Source organism: Giraffa tippelskirchi, chromosome 7, assembly GCF_054371585.1.
Source record: "Giraffa tippelskirchi isolate mGirTip1 chromosome 7, T2T-mGirTip1v1.2.pri, whole genome shotgun sequence".
NCBI lineage: Eukaryota > Metazoa > Chordata > Mammalia > Artiodactyla > Giraffidae > Giraffa > Giraffa tippelskirchi.
Window position 1 is genome coordinate 74,916,317 of NC_137281.1, and position 19,002 is coordinate 74,935,318.

Genomic DNA, 19,002 nt, shown 5'->3' on the forward strand with positions numbered 1-19,002 from the left:
GTCTGAAATCATTCTTGGTGAATAATGCTGGACCACTCTGAAAATTTGTGGCTGAGGGTTGGACCCTCGTCATCACCACGCACTTTGTCACCGAGACAGGTAACCCATGGTTACTGAGCTCAGATCAGTGAAGGGGCAGAGAGCCTCCACTCCTCACTGCTCTATAAAAGAGACCCAGCAAAGGGACCCTACCAGCTTCTAGCTCTCAGCCTGGGTGAGCCTGGGAAGCAAAGCTTGAGATCTCCGGAGCAGGAAGCGCCAGCTGCAGAGGCAGGGCCGGCATGGCCCCCACTTTCAAACTTCAGTGTCACTTCATTCTTATCTGCCTGCTGGCTCTAAGAGGAGAGAGCCGGTACCTGGAGGTGAGCGATTCCCTGGGGCTGACCCATCACACCTTCCAGCCCTGAGTGTCCAGCCTTGGGGGTGGGCAGGCTGCCTTTGCTCTCAGATTATGTTGGAGTTAGCTCTTTCTCCCTCATTCACTGTGCCCGCTCTTTCCCTGGGTTTCCCCTAGGTCTTCCTGCCTACCTCTTCCCCCTTTCCCTCCGGCCCCTTGGGGACACCCCGATCTGATGGATACTTCCCATCTTCTCCGGATACCCCTGGAGACCCTGACCTGCTCACTTGCCTCTCTGTGCCCTGGGCAGGGAGGGTACCCCGCTTCTGATCCCCTCTCCCCCTCCCTGAACTGTTCCGGACTGACTAATTTTCCTGGCCAGCTGCAGGAAGCAGTGGACCACGACCCTTTTCCACACCTCGGTGGCGGTGGCGGCGCCAGCCTGAAGCGGGAGCTGGAGGGGGAGCCGCTGTACCGCCGCGCTCTGCGTGAGTGCAGGCTGCCTGCTGCCGGGCCGTGGGGAGGTGGAGGCTGGCCGGTCCGCGGGAAGGGAAGGGTCGGTCCGCGGAGGTGCCCCTGGGCGAGATGGGGCGACGCTCCGGGAGCCGGGCGCTTAGGCTGGGAGTCGCGGGGGGCGGAGAGAGGCTGCCCCGGGCGGTGTTGCTGGGGCTGCAGTCCTGGACCGCCAAGCCCGCTGCCCTCCCGCAGGGTGCGTGGACATGCTGAGCCTCCAGGGCCAGTTCACCTTCACCGCCGACCGGCCGCAGCTACACTGCGCTACATTCTTCATCGCAGAGCCGGAGGAGTTCATCACCATCCACTACGATCTGGTCTCCATCGACTGTCAGAGGGGGGACATCCTGCAGGTGAGGCGCCCCCGGGCCAGGTGCAGCCCCAGCTACGAGGGCAAGGGACGGGCAATGACTGGGTCCCAGCTACCCAGTAGGGAGAGTCGGTAATTAGATGCTCGGTTGGTGTCGGAGTGCGACCCCCATGCAAAAGGAACCTCCCCTCACTCCCTGAAGGGCTGGTGCCTCCTGGAGTGATTTAAGTTCCCCTCTGTGAGCTCTTGGTCCCGGGCGCTTGTTGCATCCTGGGACAGATGAAAAGTGGTACAAACCCATTTAGCAGGAGCCCTCAGGTCCGCCAAGCCCGTGGCCCTGGTTAGAAGGCGACCTCACACGTCTGAGATCTGAGCCCGCCTTGCTCCTGCTCTGTGGAATCGTTCCCTCTGTGGTCCCTCTCTGTGGAATCGCTCCAGGCTCCCAAAGGCTGTCTTCAACGCCTGGGTGACCTGATTTTGGAGCAGAAGGGCACGGGCCACTGGGAGGCATGCTAAGAAGGAGTCTAGTCTGAGGCAGGGATGAGGTGTGGACAAGTCCTCCAGTCTCACAGCACCCCCACTCCTAGTTCCCTGTGAGCCTTAGGGGTCAGCTTGGGATGGTTGCTGGACTTCTCCAGTCCAGTTAAAGTGAACATGATTAAAACTCTAAAGTGGAATTATTTTGGAAACTGTCAAATGCAGTGGAAGAGAACTGATCTGATGAAGGAATTTGTAGCTGGTAATGTTACTAACTTGAACTAGGTTGAACTCATTAAATTGGAGACCTGTGATAATTTTAAGAATAAAGTCAATAGACTCTGACCTTTTGTCCAGCCAACTACAAACTTCAACAAGTGAAGGAAAAAATTCCTAACTTGCATACCAGAGATTATTGTCTAAGTGTTAAAGAAGTTCTTGATATTTTAATGTGTGATGAGTTTAAAGATGAGGGAAATGGGTATGTATAACCATCGACAGGTAGGTAAAGTTCTTGCTCCAATTTGTCCTTTTGCTGTCTATTTTTGAGATATTTTGTTCATGTTTTAATGAGGAAAGAGAAAAACTGAAGCCCAGATTATGCTCCTGTGGAATTCTTCTGAAGGTAGGATGTGTGAAAAATAATGACCAATACAAAAATGTACATCATCTGTAGTTTTATTTACCAAGGTGGCTGAAATGATAAAGTATAAGAAAGTATTTGCTTTGGACACATTGGAGTTTATAAAGGGGGGGAAGCAATAATTAATTAATCATATGACTTGCAAACAATCCAGTCAAAATATATACAAATAGAAAGCAAGTGTGCAGGAGGGTGTAGTCTGTCTATTCCCTACTTATAATTGGAGGTCCACTGCTGAGTAAGCTTTTCCCCCTTTTTGACACACTTATGATTTCAGGAGCTGATGGAAGTGATCATCTTTGTGTTTTTGTTGGAAGGTATTTGATGGTTGGATTCTCAAGGGGGAGAAATTCCCCAGTTCCCAGGATCACCCTCTCCCCACAACTGAGAGGTACATAGATTTCTGTGAGAGTGGTCTTAGCAGAAGGAGCATCAGATCCTCCCAGAATGTGGCCATGATCTTCTTCCGGGTCCATGAGCCAGGAAGTGGATTCACAATAACCATGAAGACAGAGCCTAACCTCTTCCGTAAGTGGACTTCTGTCTTCTCAGTTAGAAGGCGGGAACTGGGGGGAGAGAGTGTCTGTTCTACTTTTCAAAGGTAGTATCATTGCACAGACTTAAGAAATTTGAAGTGAGGAAGGATTTGAATGGAAATTCTTTTGTAATTAGAAATGACCTAAAGGATATTTGTGATTAATTATTATGAAAATCAAATCAGTTTTTAATTTATTTACCAGACTAGATAATATACTAACTTATGGTGGCTAGAATTCTATTTTTCCCCGGTCTTATTTCTGATCTCCTGAGTTCTACAATGTATTCAGTGACAAACTTTAATCCCTCCAATCATTCCATTGACCTGGATTCAGGTATGAAGTCTTTGAGATACTTAGGTAAATGCTGAAAGACTGCATATCTGGAATATGTAGACAGATTTCATGCCTGAGCAGAGGATTGGACCAGAGGACCTCAGTGTTGCCTTCTGAGTCTGAACCCATTGCTCTAATTTAGTTCATTTCTGATGGATACACGAAAAGATGCTATAAAGCTAAATATCCCAGGCCTAAAACATATTATCTTGATCAGAATGAGTTCATTCATCTACTCATTATTTTCCCCCATTAAGAGTAAAATGTTTGTAAAAAATCAGGTAAAGAAAACATAATCATTTTTGGTTGCATACAATAGTATTAATATTAACACTTCATGTGATTGAAGAAAGATGCCTACCTAATCTGCCAAAAAATAATGTAATGACTGATCCTCCAATTTTTATTTTTAAAAAACAAAGTAACTTATTATGGAAGAAGCACCCAGAAGGGCTATTTCTGAGGACTGGAACAGAATAATACTAGAGGACAACTGTTTCTCCTATATCTTGTTTGGCTAGAAATCAGAAATCTTCTAGAATCATCAAGGAATTTCAGTTCATTTTGAAATTAAGTGTGATTAAAAATATAAGAAGGAGGGAAAAGGTAATTCTGACATAGTCTGATCAGTCAGAAACTTTTGTCCAGTAATTGGCCGAAAACAGCACAAACTCTGATGCTTCTAGTTTCATAGCTAAAAGAATAAATTTATTGTAAGTCTAGACCTGAGATACAAAACAAATATTCAGAAAGTTTTAGGAATAAATAAACATTAAAGATTTAGCTTTTAGTCAACTCACCACTTAACACCCAGTAAATATTTATCAGACATAAGCCTGGTTTCTGTTTTTCTCAGCCTATTTTGTAACTGGTTCAATATTTCTTTACTTTATTATCTAAAAAGTACATCTGTCTCCAGCTTCAGCTAATAAAGGTTTCAGACCACCAGGGTTTGAATTCTGATCTCCCCTTTAAGCCTTGAGTCTTCCAGACTTCCAGATTGAACTAAGACCCTAGAAGTATTCCTAGAACTTCCACCAGCTAGTATTGTTTGGTTGGTTATTAATTTATGTCTTGTGAGTGTTATAAATAAGGTGACCACCTGAGATTACAATTAGAAGCCCCATACAGCCCAGGGCCTCCTAACAATGTGGATACATCCCTGGTGGTTTTTATTCCCCTGGTCCTTCCCATCTCCAAAATCACCTTTGTGATATGTATTCTCTTCTGGGCCACAAGCCCCTAGACCATTAACAGAGCTTAGAATAAAGATAAGATAAATTTGCATAAAAGCTCAACATACAAGATAGTGAAAATGTGATTTTGCTTTTCTATAAAGCCTGCAATATCATCTCCCAGACCCCAAATGGAAGGTTTACTCTGCTTGTGCCACACCAGCATCGCAACTGCAGCTTCTCCATCATTTATCCCGTGGCGATCAAAATATCTGATCTCACCCTGGGACACTTAAATGGTCTGCAGTTAAAGGTGAGTTGCTTTTTGCTTCCCAGTCACTTTCTAAGGCCCCAGCTTTATGAGAGCAAAAGTAATCATACAGGGCGAACGTGGATGAATGGGAGTGGTAGGTCCCTCTGTCTGACACTTTCATCTCACACGAGCCTGCTGTCGCTGCTTGAATACACTCCTCTTCTATTTCTGTTATGCTGCAAGCTGCATACTCAGGTGCCCCTTCTGCCTACTTGAATACTTTTCTTGTGATGTAAGAAATGTTTTCAACTGGCAAAGTTGTGGCATATAATTACAATTGAACTCTCTTGTACTTGCCTCTTTTACAGAAATTCTCTCCTAGCAGAACCTAGTGTGAGTCATCGAGACAGCTGTTTTTCTGATTATTGGAATTTTCTTTTGACATGAAGGAAGTGTCTTCATTGACAGAACTGTGTGATGAAGGAATGCTAAGTGTAGCAGAAAATATGAAATTGGGTTTTTATATTGCAAAATACAGTAAAGTTTTGAAGCTTTTTTTTTTTTGGCATTACATTTCATGCCATACATTTTGCAACAAAACATTAGCTGAGACTCCCATCTACTTTTCCCCCTGTGAACTGCTGTATGGACTTTGCAGTTGTGCTGACCTTGACCACATTTACTTGTACTGGCAGCTTGTTTCCTCTGAGTCACACTCACCTCCTTTTATGTTCTCGTATACCTAGGTTAAGATAACTGATATATTCATTGGCATCGAAGGAAGTCATCAAAGAAAGTTCCTGATCAGACAGATTTATTTGGTTTCAGTAAAACCAAATAAATAAGACTAGGGCTGAGAAAAGCAGTATGTACAACTTCATTTAAGCCCTAAACTCATAGGCCAGTATTTATATTTTTTTAAGTTGAATCTTTGTGGAAGAATAATCCTTTGATAAAGACCAGGATAAGTGGATGTCTCTGGCATAACCTTACTGGCTTGAGATTGTACGTCATTCTTGATGTTTAATATAGAAGATAGCAAGTATGGTAAAGCGATCTGCATTTTAGCTATTTTTGGCTGTGAGGAGTAATCTTGCTTACCATTTAAAACAGTGTGAAGTCTGCAGTGTTCTAAGTATTTGTTGCTTTACAAAAAAATTTTTTTAGGGTGCTTACTATGTGCAAGGCCTTATTCTAAGTGCTGGAAATTAGCAGTGAACAAAACAGGTCCTGCTCACATGGAACTTACATGCTAGGGGATGAGACAGGCAAAGAATAATAGATTTCAAATAGTGATGTGTGCCCTACAGAAAATGAAGCAGAGTGGTGGCTGGGGACAACGTGGGAGGGAGAGGGCAGGTGACCACTCGAGGTAAGATGGTCAGGAAAGAAATCTTTTGAGAAGGAGACACTTAAAGTGAGATTTCAGTGATAGGTAAGAAGGAGTAGGCAGCCCCAGGAAGAGCTGGGAACAGAGCAGCAGTAGTGCAGAGGCTCGGAGGCAGGATGGGCTTCCTGAGTTCTAGAAACAGAAGGAAGGAAAGGTAGGGGGCCTGTGGTATAACACAGCACCAGGGAGACAGGCAGGGCCGGGGGTGGAGAGCCCAGCAGGTCATATTAAAGAGTTAAGAGTCTATTCTAAGTGCAGTGGCAAACCACTGAAGGGGTTCAGGCATAATCCATCTGGTTGCGCTCAAGTGGGTGAGGGTGGTTGGAATTGCTGGCTTCATGACCAAATTAAGTAACAAAGTCCATGATGGGAAGGAGAGGATTACCTAAATGTCATTCTGGCTTCCATGAATGATGATGAATGAGCTGTAGGGGCCCGAGGGGTGCAGGAGTGGACCTAAAAGGCCATCATCATAGTTTAGGTAAGAGATGAGAGTAACTTAGTCCAGGGAGGTAGAACCTTCACAAAGAAATCTAGAGGATCGTGGTTGAAGAGCCGAACCCCAGAGGTCCCTACATGACTCAGCTTCTGCCATTGTTCACTGAGAATAGCTGAGAGGTTTGGGAAGAGGAGAGAAAACTCACCGAATGCCAAGGAGTACGTGCTCCCAACCTCTTTGTTTCTTGATTTTGTTCCCCTCTTTTTTTTGTTGTTGTTGTTGTTGTTGGCTGCCCTGCACAGAATTTGGGGTCCTAGTTCCCTGACCAGGGATTGGATCCACGCACCTTGCATTGGAAGCATGGATTCTTAACCACTGGATCACCAGCGAAGTCCCTATTCCCCTCATTTTAGTTTCTATTTCTTCCCAACTTCCTATTTCCCGTTTCTCTCTCCTGAGTCTGCCTTTTGCCCTTCACCTCCTCCTGTGAAATTTGGAACCTATAGAACCAGCTGGAATGTTTAGTCTTAAGTCATGCTCTCCCTGAACACCCTCTACTCAAGGGAAAGGCAATTACATTTTTTTCCCTTTACTTCTAAATGGCTTATTCAACTCTTCATACAAGAACATGAGCCCTGTACACAGTGGGTAAGAATTGTCTCCATAGCAAAAAAAAAAGTCTTTTATAAAGAAGAGGAAAAGAGGTAAGTTGAAGGAAAAAACTGATATAGAAGCCCTATTTATAAAAACGCTGACTGCATGCATTAAGAAATTCAAATAACTCAGTATGTGTGTCCAAATGATTTAAAAATCAAACCACTTTTAGATGCAATTTTTATATACCGTAGATGGAGTTTAAAGATTTTGATTTCATCGTTTTAGTCCTTGCACTTGTAAAAAATGTTTTTTAAATGCACACACATTTTAAAAAATGATTACCCAACCAATTTAGAAAAGCAATTCCTTTTTTTTTTTTTTCTTTAAAAAGTCTTAATTTCCGGAGTCATGGATGTTAAGTTAAATGGCACTTCCAGGATGTCTAGGACTAAAGGAGTGAATTCACCAATTTGCCATTGGTTTGACTTCAGTAGGTGATTTAAATATATCTTCCTCTGCTGCTTTGATCTCTTAGAAGTCCTCCGCAGGCTGTGGGGGAATAGGAGACTTTGTGGAGCTGCTGGGAGGAACTGGTTTGGACCCTTCCAAGATGCTGCTTTTAGCTGATCTCTGCTACCCTTTACATGGCCCAGGTAAGATGATTCTTTGATTATTCTTTATGTGCCTGTTAAGATTGTTTTACCCTGATGCTGGGAAAGACTGAGGGCATGAGTCTGAGAGAACTCCAGGAGACAGTGAAGGACGGGGAGGCCTGGGGTACTGTGGTCTGTGGGGTTGCAAAGAGTCAGACATGACTGAGTGACTGAACAACAACAACAACAAGACTGCGTCCTTAAATAAAACTCTTCAAATTATTTACACATGAAAGGGCAAGTTCCACCAAAAAAACGCTTTGATTTTACACATGGAACCAATATGAGGATTTTGCACTTGAGTCTATACACAGTATCAAGAACGCATGACCACAATATCCAACATTGGGAAAGAAACTTATGAAGTAACAAACTTGCATGTTTAAGGTTGGCCCTAGGTAAAACTATGAAAATGGCAACGTTTTTTGGTTCTGTGCTTGTTCTACCTTCTTGAAAGTCCCTGCTTTCATCCTCTCAAGGCTAAAGAGTTTGCTGACTTTGAAAACCATGGTTCATATAGTGTATGTATCATCAATTAGTAATAATATAATGATAAAGTAATATCTAAGTAATTTTACCATATATATGTATGTGTGTGTGTATTACTCATAGTAAATACATTAAAAGGTGATTCACTTTATTAGAAATTCTCAGAACTGCTAGAATGTTCCCAAGTTCTAACAGCAAAACCAGCCTCTGAAAAGACTACTGCCAAAAGAGAAGTCAACTCTGAAATCTAAAAGTGGTCACTGGTAATAAAAGACCAGGTTAGCTCATGGTGTGGCACCAAACAGAATCAGGTCTTCTTTATTATGAATCAGTGAGGAGTTTCCATTTGATCAGGCTCAGGTGGGGTGGGGCAAAGGTGGAATTGCTGACTCATGACCAAATTAATTAATGAAGACCAAGTGAGGAGAGAGAGGGTTATGTGAAACCTTTCTATAAAGGTCTCCCATTTCTGTCCTTCAGATGCAGGAACCAGTGATTATCGATTAAAAGACAAAAGTCAAACAGAAGAGAAATCTTTCATCCCTTATCATAGCCCCCTTCCTCTCTTGTAAGCACACATCACACACCAACTAAATAATGAAACTGCACATCAGACCTCCTTTTGATCAGCTGTTATCTGTTTTAATTAAACCCAGATCTGCCCACCAGTATTTTCACTCTCTGAGCTAATGCTGGAATCTTAAGCAAAACCTCTCTGGAATAGAATTAATATACACAGATAAAGGGAAAATATTTCTAAAAACCCACTTTGCTAAAAATTTGGGGCTAGTTTACGCTAATTTACACTTGAGCCCTGGTTTAAGCCAGTGGCTTCTCTCCCTTTGCGTTCTCAAAGGCACTGGATCCTTCCAGGCTGACGGAGGGCACGTGTGAGGAGATCTGTGTTTGAGCTGGATAAAAAGATTGGCTTAAGAACTGATCTAACACTCATCCCTTAAAATTTAGATCATTGAAGCTATAGTAACTTTGGTGCATGAATTATATAATTTGGTTTATGTAAACGTGTGTGTGTGTGTTAGTCCGACTCTTTGTGACCCCATGGACTGTAGCCCGCCGGGCTTCTCTGTCCATGGAATTCTCCAGGCAAGAAGAGTGGGTTGCCATTTCCTTCTCCAAAAGGCGGTGATCAAAGCCAAATATTTTGCCTGTTTTATCTAAATAATTGAAACCAGTCTTACGATAATTCGAAGGCTTGAATTATCTGACTCATTGGTTCATTTTAGACTTCACTTTTTCCTTTCATTCATCATGTTTCCATGCTACTGCTGCTGCTAAGTCGCTTCAGTCGTGTCCGACTCTGTGTGACCCCATAGACGGCAGCCCACCAGGCTCCCCCATCCCCGGGATTCTCCAGGCAAGAACACTGGAATGGGTTGCCATTTCCTTCTCCATGAGCCCCTCCTAAATTGTTCATACAATGAAGAACTCTTAGGTATCCTGCCCTTTAGATTAGATTGAATTAGGAATTATGTCAAATAATAAATAAATTATATGCACATTAACTAAAGGAAACAAGGCACGTTATGTAGATTAAAGTTCAGAGTAAGATCAGAAAAGAATGACCTTCCCAATCATTTAAAGAAAATTAACTTTGGACCTCGTCATAGAAGCTTAGTCTAGACTCCCTGGCGCTTATATTAAAATAATTACAGGATTTTATACTTTATTATGTCTCCAAATTGACTTTTACCTAAATGACTATGTGGCTGTTTTACTTCATTTAAACCCAGGTGCATGTTTTTGAAGTAGCTGTTCTACAAGGATAATAATGTTTCTCAGAATTTAGTCCTTATAGAGACAAAGAGGGGGAAAAAGATTGAGAAAGCTAAAATAGCAGGAAGGGTTATTGTAGGGTAGATAAATCTTGCCTCGGGAACCAGCTTGAGGTTGAAGAAATAAAATAAAAATAATTTTTAATAAATATACTGAGTTTTATAGAACAGAAACTCATGTAGGTAGAGTACAAACAGATGGTTGTCAGAAGGGGAGAGGGAAATGATAAGAAAAAAAGGTAATTCTGTGAGGTAATAACTGTTAATTAGCTTGATTGTAATGATCATTTCACAATGTGTATTTATATAAAACCATCATATTGTACACCTTAAATACACACAATTTCTGTCAACTATACCTCAACAAAGCTGAAAAAAAATTTAACCCCCTCCATTATTCTTGCCTGGAAAATCCCATGGACAGAGGAGCCAGGCAAAGATTGCAAAAGCCATCCCATATAAGAATTACAGGAAAAAATTAGAAAAAATACAGGTGAACAATAGAACGAAAATTAGTATATTTAGTGTATGTCTAAACCATGCAAATGCTATTTTTATTTATATGTAAAACAGAATCATTATCTAGGCTAGAAAACAATAAACAGGTGATATTTTTGGTCTACATAACTGTCCGGCGGTACAGTCCATCCTTTAACCCTGCCCACTAGATGCCATGTGGGCCCCCAAATGCTGCTGCTGCTGCTAAGTCGCTTCAGTCGTGTCCGACTCTGTGCGACCCCATAGACGGCAGCCCACCAGGCTCCGCCGTCCCTGGGATTCTCCAGGCAAGAATACTGGAGTGGGTTGCCATTTCCTTCTCCAGTGCATGAAAGGGAAAAGTGAAAGTGAAGTCGCTCAGTCATGTCCGACTCTTAGCGACCCCATGGGCTGCAGCCTACCAGGCTCCTCCGTCCATGGGATTTTCCAGGCAAGAGTACTGGAGTGGGGTGCCATTGCCTTCTCCGGCGCCCCCAAATAGAATGGAAAAAAACAGCCCCTGTAAATTTCCAACCTGTCCCAAGGGGGCGGCACTATCCCCACTGAGAATACAGCTAGAGGAAAGGTGCGTCAGGGACAGACAGATGCTTGCCTTCATCTGCCTTCACCACCAAAGCCTTGGAAGCAGGAGAACATAAAAAGCACAAGGAGATCTCTTCTTCTTATAGTCAGTTTTATTTGACTGACAGTGTTCTTGCACAAGAGGAGAAAGGCTGAGTTCAGTTTCACTACTCAACAACTAATTACACAGTTGACTCTTGAACAGCAGGGATTTGAACTTCTCAGGTCCACATAGACAAGGATTGTTTTCAACAGTAGATATTGCAGTACTACACCCCCCTGGGTTGGTTGAACCCGAGGATATGGAACCTCCGATCTGAAGGAACTATGGATGTGGAGGAGAGATGATAAATTATATGCAGATTTTCACCTGGGGGGAGGGTCCTCGGCCCTAACATGCAGGTTGTTCACGGGTCAGCTGTATATTATAATAAAAATGAAAACAAAACCATTTCACCTGATGGTAGATGCTTGGTTTGAGTACGTGAGAGGAAGCTACATCTCCTTGCTTCCGCCCTGTTTAAGTGATCTTGTGGACAGAAATGGCTTGGCTATGCGGTTTCTAACCTACTGGGAAACTTACTTTTTCCATGAATTATAGCCCAGATGAAAGTTGGCTGTGACCACACGGTGGTGCGCATGGTCTCCAGTGGAAAACATATAAATCGTGTGACTTTTGAGTATCGTCAGCTGGAACCATACGAGCTGGAAAACCCGAATGGAAACAGTATCCAGGAATTCTGTTTGTCTACTCTTTGAATAAACAAGTCAATGACTTCCATGCTGCTAGCTAAGGGAGTTTTTAATGGCTATTATATATGATTTTGATGAGCAGCTAGTTAAGAACCTTTCATACCAGTCAGTATTCCCAACTTTGAGCACATATCACACACACTAATTTTTGTACCTTGCTTCTTTTTCATTTGTTATATAAATGACTATATGGCAGAAAATAAGCCCCTCTCCCTTGGTAGAAAAACAGTTTCCTGTAATTCTTTTATATGCTGTCAACCTGAACTGGTAAGACAAGTGCAAAGAAATGTGCAATAAAAACTTGTATCACAAGGGAAAATACTACAAAGAAATAAAAATGATGGCATTATCAGCTTTATAACAGAAAATGCATGTCTGTGTATACCAAAGTAGTAGCATTTGTTTATTTTCTGCTTATTCTGTTTATAGTAGAGAGTAGTTGTAGCTGGTATTATTTATTGATTTGTAACAGCTTGTTTTTAACAAACATTTGTAGCATGGAAAACATTTTACAATCGTAAATACAAGCATGAATAAACATATTCAGAATGTTGGCACCTCAGCAACCTGCTTTGTTTACCTGAGTAGTTACTTACCTTACTACCATCAGAAAATAATGTTCTCAGGTGAGAACTAAATGCTGAACTAAATCATTTTAGACTTCTTAGAGCTCAGAGAACTCTGGGTTGGTAAGTAGAATTATTAGGCACAAAAGGTAAAATTTCAGCGTTTGCACAAACAACACTGATTGGTCATGATAGGGAAGCAGGATGTGGGGATCACTTTTCCACTCTTCTCCAAGAAAACTGAGAATACATATCTTTGCCACAGTGAAGAGTGTACTTTTCAACAAGAACAACAAAGGCCTTAAGCAGAAATCTGAGTACATTTTTGGTACTGAAGATAGTTTATTGTTGACTAAGCCTTGTCCATGATCAGCTTGAGACCAAGCATGTGGGCCCGTGAAAAGACACCTTGAGGTCAGAAATAGTCTTGAGAAACAAAGGAAATACTCCAGAGTGAATAAGTCCTCTTTGGATTAATGGATGAAAACTGCAAACTGTGCTATAACTAATGACTTGATTCTGGGTCCCCAAACATATTTAATATAAAGTTAATTTTATAATGGAATGTACTGGAATCCCATATACTGGGATTGTTAACGAAATCTGGCAACCTGGTGGAAAGAAAAATAGTGACTGAAAATACTAAAAATACCCAGGTTTGAGCCTAAATTTTGTCTCAGTAGATATTCTGGAATGAGTAGATCCTTTAGCAAATGGATGAATAAATGCCTAAATGGATAGATGAACAAATGCTGGGATGAATGAATAAATGTCTAAACAGATGGCTATATAATTCCTGATTAGTTATGTAAGATGCTGGGTTTCTTATTTTATAGAAAATAAATTCCATGAAGTTGAACCCTTTTATCTTTTTCACAGTCCCTCTAGTGGCCAAAGAATTCTTTTTTTTTTTTTTTAATAAATTTATTTATTTCATTTGGGGGCTAATTACTTTACAATATTGTAGTGTTTTTTGCCATACATTGACATGAATCAGCCATGGGTTTACATGTGTTCCCCATCCTGAACCCCCCTCCCACCTCCCTCCCCATCCCATCCCTCTGGGTCATCCCATTGCCCCAGCCCTGAGCATTTGTCTCATGCATTGAACCTGGAATGGTGTTCTGTTTCACATATGATAATATACACGTTTCAATGCTATTCTCCCAGAACGTCCCACCGTCACCTTCTCCCTCAGAGTCCATAAGACTGTTCTATGCATCTGTGTCTCTTATTCTGTCTCGCATATAGGGTTATCGTTACCATCTTTCAAATTCCATATATATGCATTAGTATACTGTATTGGTGTTTTTCTTTCTGGCTTACTTCACTCTGTATAATGGGCTCCAGTTTCATCCATCTCAATAGAACTGATTCAAATGTATTCTTTTTAATGGCTGAGTAATATTCCATTGTGTATATGTACCACAGCTTCCTTATCCATTCATCTGCTGATGGACATCTAGGTTGTTTCCATGTCCTGGCTATTGTAAACAGTGCTGGGATGAACATTGGGGTACACGTGTCTCCTTCAGTTCTGGTTTCCTCAGTGTGTATGCCCAGCACTGGGATTGCTGGGTCATATGGCAGTTCTATTCCCAGTTTTTTAAGGAATCTCCACACTGTTCTCCATAGTGGCTGTACTAGTTTGCATTCCCACCAACAGTGTAAGAGGGTTCCCTTTTCTCCACACCCTCTCAGCATTTATTGCTTGTAGACTTTTGGATAGCAGCCATTCTGACTGGTGTGAAATGGTACCTCATTGTGGTTTTGATTTGCATTTCTCTAATAATGAGTGATGTTGAGCATCTTTTCATGTGTTTGTTAGCCATCTGTATGTCTTCTTTGGAGAAATGTCTTGGCCAAAGAATTAATGCAGTCTCTTATACAACCATTAGAAGTTTCTGGCTCTTAACCCTCATGATCCCCTTATACTAAGTAGGGAAAATAAATGGTCTGAGGTCAGGAGGGAAGTATTTTTATCATGGAAGTTAGGACAAGTTGTTTTTGTCCCTGAGGGATCTTGCAAACTACTTAGCCTCTCTGCACTAAAGTGGGTGGGACTGTGGTCCCTAAGGTTTCTCCTAATCTTGACATTCTGCAGTGATTTATTTGTGACATGTGACTGCAGAGCTTGTGACAGCATATTAGAGTACACTCTTTGAGAGGACAGTCACTCCAGTGAACTGTCTGTGACTTATTCTTTGGATATCCATGATTTAGTCTTCATTCCAAAAGGATGGGATGGCTTTCTAGAAACAAAATTGCAGATGAGCTCTCAGGGGAGGGGGAAAGTGCAAGTCTTCACTGCACTGCCATTAAGAAAGTAATATGTTACATGAAATTCTGGCCAAATTTGACTTTCTAAATAAAAAAGGCAGTATGCATAGTGGCTAAGGTCGTCAACTTTAGAGCCAGACCTCTTTGAATCCCAGCCCTGCCACTTACTTGAGCAAGTCATTCATAAGTTGCTATTACTCAATTTTAAATCTGTAAAATTGGGTAAATATATATATAGCTCTAGTGCTGTGTCTTGTACATGTTCACTGTCATTTTTATTATTAATTCTCACTTGTAAGCAAATATGCTGTCCCAGGTCCTCCATATTCTCAGTGGGGCATTTGCTTTGTGCTCTGAAGGGCATGTACTGATTGAGTTGCCTTGTTTCATCCCAGGACACTTCTCAGGAAGTTAGGATTAGTTAGGGCTGTTTTCTGGGACCATGAAGCAGAGTAAGGTTACCAATAACATTTGAGGATAGATGATGGCAGGTCTTATCAGTTTCCCCTGTGCCTCCCCCGCAGCTGATCCTGTCTGTAGGCTCTGAACGGCTCTAGCACCAATGCTGACCTCGAATAGGAGGAATCGGCATAGCTCTTGTCCACCACGCTGGTTTAGGAGTCAAGTCACATATGGTCTGCCTTGACTCCCTACCATTGCGCCCAGGCCACATCTCTATAATCTTCCTAGCTCTTGGTTATTTCATCCTAGCTCTTGTCTGACTCTAATCTTATCCTCCACTCCAAACCCCACGTCTCCTTAATACTAAATGGGTGACTCTGGGATGGCTTTCTAGAAACAAAATTGCAGATGAGCTCTCAGGCGAGGGGGAAAGTGCAAGTCTTCACTCGCACTGCCATTAAGAAAGTAATATGTTACATGAAATTCTGGCCAAATTTGACTTTCTAAATAAAAAAGGCAGTATGCATAGTGGCTAAGGTTGTCAACTCTAGAGCCAGACCTCTTTGAATCCCAGCCCTGCCACTTACTCGAGCAAGTCATTCATAAGCCTCTATTGCTTAATTTGCTCTACTACTGACTAAGGAAATTTCAAATTCCTGCTGCCTCTGTATCTGAAATTCTGAATGTTTTTGCTCATAGGTTTTGTGTCACTGTGCCCACTCCATCCTCTAGACCCTTCTCTGTCTCCTCTGCCTCTTCTGCCTCTGTCTTCCAGCCTATTACATGTGGGATACATTGGTCTGACTATGATACTGGACTTTCTTCTAGTATCTGAAGGATTATGTCTTCTCCATCTCCAAACTCTTCCTGGCACTGCTATTTTCACTTACGAGAATAGGGCAGAAATGTGCTTTGTTCACAAGTTATATTTCTACCTCCTGAGTATGCAGCTAGACTACATTTTCTAACCTCCCTTACAGTTAGATTTGGTTCTGTGATTGAGTTTTGACTGAAGGAGTATGGGTAAAATGATGTCCAACCCTCATGTGATCCTCCATACCTTCTTTCTCTTCCCTTATCTATTGGCAAGATATTTAAGTTATAAGAGAGGACTCCAAGGCAATACAAGAAGACAGAGTCATAAGATGCAAGGAGCCTGGATCCTTGAAAGATGTCATGGAAGGCTGCCTGTTGAATAGGAATTGGATTTTATGTGGCTCTTTGCAACAAAAGTCCATATAGTCAAAGCTATGATTTTTCCAGTAGTCATGTATGGATGTGAGAGTTGGATCATAAAGAAGACTGAGTGCAAAGAATTGATGCTTTTGAACTGTGGTGTTGAATAAGACTCTTGAGAGTCCCTTGGACTGCATGGAGATCCAACCAGTCAATCCTAAAGGAAATAAATCCTGAATATTCATTGGAAGGATTGATGCTGAAGCTGAAGCTTTAGTAGTTTGGCCACCTGATGCAAAGAACTGACTCATTAGAAAAGACTCTGCTGCTGGGAAAGATTGAAGAGAGGAGGAGAAGGGGACAAGAGAGGATGAGATGGTTGGATAGCATCACTGACTCAATGGACCTGAGTTTGAGCAAGCTCTTGGAGATGGTGAGGGACAGGGAAGCCTGGCTTGCTGCAGCCCATGGGGTCTCAAAGAGTCGGACATGACTGAGCCACTGAACAACAACAACAAGGAGTAAAAAAAAATTTTTTGGGTTCAGCTACTGAAATGGTGATGATGATGATTTTGGTATAGCATTGAATGTTACCATAGTTCATACCATGGGCCTGTCTAAATCCAGTTCTCAGCTGTTCTCTAATTTCTCTGTCTGGTTTTGCTGCAACTGTCCAGACAATCCTGATCTGATTGTCTCCCAAAGAAACATACCTCAAATGTACATCTTTGATCTCATGAACACTGGACTTGAGCTGATATCGTTGCATTCAAGTTTCCTATCTGTCTTAAAAAATCATCTAAGAACAGTGATTCTTAGATTAGACTCCTTTGAAAATTGGCCAGTAACTACAGATCATCTCCCAGAAAAAAAAAAAAGAAAAGCCTGTATACATAAGAACAGCTCCAAATTTCTAAGAATTCACAAATCCCTGAAGCCCATAAAGGTTTCAGAATAAAAATCCCTGCTCTAGGAAAAAATAATGGGTAAAAATAAATTCTATACCAGTCTTCTGAAACTGCACTGCCCTCTCTTAAATATTAGTTTAAAACATTCTTTGCTTCATTTGGCAGCAAAGTAAGTCCATAATAGCAACTTAATGTTTCTGGTTTTATATTTAAATATTTAACTTTGCATTTTACTCCACGAGTTTTTCTGCCTTGCTTTGTAGTTTTTTTCTCAGGGAGGAAATATATTTGACATGGGACAAATTTTTGTGACAAAGATTGTTCCAGATCTCTCCCAACTTCAAACTTTCCTTTCTTGCTATTTGATAGAGTGGCAACATTATCAGGGCCTTCCCTCACAGTTCAGCGGTAAAGAATCTGCCTGCCAATGCAGGGGACTCGGGTTCAATCCCTGGGTCAGAAATATCCTTGGAGAAGAAAATGGCAACCCATTCCAGTATTCTTGCCTGGAAAATCTAATGGACAGAGGAGCCTGACAGGCTACTGTTCATGGAGTTGCAAAACAGTTGGATACGATTTAGTGACTAAACAACAACAACAATATTATAAAAGTTGACCTGCAAAGTGAATCTTCATGGAAAAAAAAAAAATTGATGCATAGGATTTACTTGAAGGTAGTTTGCATATGTGCTTATAAGACCTGATAGAGAGTTGTGGATAAGGGCTCTTATTATGGGGTAATCACATGAAATTATATCTGAAAACACTTATCTCGGTGCTTTGGGGTATTTCAGAAGAAACACTTTTGTATGCTGAAATAAGTGAACTGAATGGCCTCAGTTCTAGTAGGTCATTTGTAATGATCACCATCCATTTTCCTCTTTGTATTTAAAAGTGCTTTCTTCATGTGTTAAGACAAATTATGTAGAGAAAGCAGCAGAGAAGCAAGGGAAAAAAATATGGGTAAGAGAAAGAAGGCTTGATTAGAGGATTTGAAAATATTGTGAAAATCAAGGTCTCCAAATTGGACTCAGGGTTTTGCTCTTGGTTACAACAGTGTACTCAATCCCTCTGTGCTGAAAAATTGAAAATGTGAAGTGTTTTGTGCCTTATGGAGAAGACAATATCAATACTAGGACATACAGCTGTATGAGTTGAACAGAACCATGATCTTTGTAACTAGATGAGTTATCAGACATTTGGGTTTCCTAGAAAGAAGGACTTCCCACTCCCCAACTACCCTCCTCTCTCCAGTTTTCTGAAGTATTAAAAAATGGGTCCTGTTCTATCAGTGATTCAGAGGTAATCAACCCAGTCAAGCCAAGCAAAGTAGATGGCTACACGTGTGGTGTGATGTGAGGGACAGTGAAAGACCTACTTTATGGAAAACATCACCAAAATTCACACCCTCATAATCCTTGTTCTTTTTTCCCTTTAAGATGTGTTTTTATAATAATTAAGCAAGTAGTTTGTGAGTACTTAATTTATTAAAGCATTCAAACTATACAGAGACAACTAGTTAGTGAAGTGATTTCATCAGTAATTAATTTAACTGTATAAGGTTTTGCTAATCATTATTAGGGCTTCCCCTATGGCTCAATGGTAAAGAATCTGTCTATAATGCAGGAGACACAGGAGACTCAGGTTCAATCCCTGGGTGGGGAAGATCCCCTGGGAGAGGAAATAGCAACCTGCTCCAGTATTCTTGCTTGAAAAATTCATGGACGGAGAAGCTTTTTGACCTTTGGTGTGTGGGTTTATTTCTGGACTCTCTATTCTGTTCTGTTGATCCATATGCCTGTCTTTGTGCCAATACCATGCTGTTTTGATTATTGTAGCTTTGCAGTATTGTCTGAAGTCTGTGAAGGTTATGCCTCCTACTTTGTTCTTTTCCTCTAGGATTGCTTTGGCAATTCT

General features: G+C 41.6%; 1 protein-coding gene across 2 annotated transcripts in view; it reads left to right on the top strand.

Annotated features, from left to right (window-relative positions):
- Positions 1-222: 222 nt before the first annotated feature.
- CRHBP (corticotropin releasing hormone binding protein) overlaps positions 223-19,002 on the top strand; it is a 32,716-nt gene continuing 13,936 nt past the window's right edge. Inside the window, exons 1-7 of one of the 2 annotated variants that reach the window (XM_081505674.1) lie at positions 223-362; positions 720-825; positions 1,046-1,203; positions 2,598-2,808; positions 4,492-4,640; positions 7,542-7,659; positions 11,602-12,319. In XM_081505674.1, the coding sequence (XP_081361800.1) occupies positions 282-362; positions 720-825; positions 1,046-1,203; positions 2,598-2,808; positions 4,492-4,640; positions 7,542-7,659; positions 11,602-11,759 (981 nt within the window). In that variant the 5' untranslated portion in view covers positions 223-281 and the 3' untranslated portion in view covers positions 11,760-12,319. Of the gene's footprint in view, positions 363-719; positions 826-1,045; positions 1,204-2,597; positions 2,809-4,491; positions 4,641-7,541; positions 7,660-11,601; positions 12,320-19,002 lie in introns of those variants that run through there. The other variant, XM_081505675.1, reaches the window with a different exon arrangement.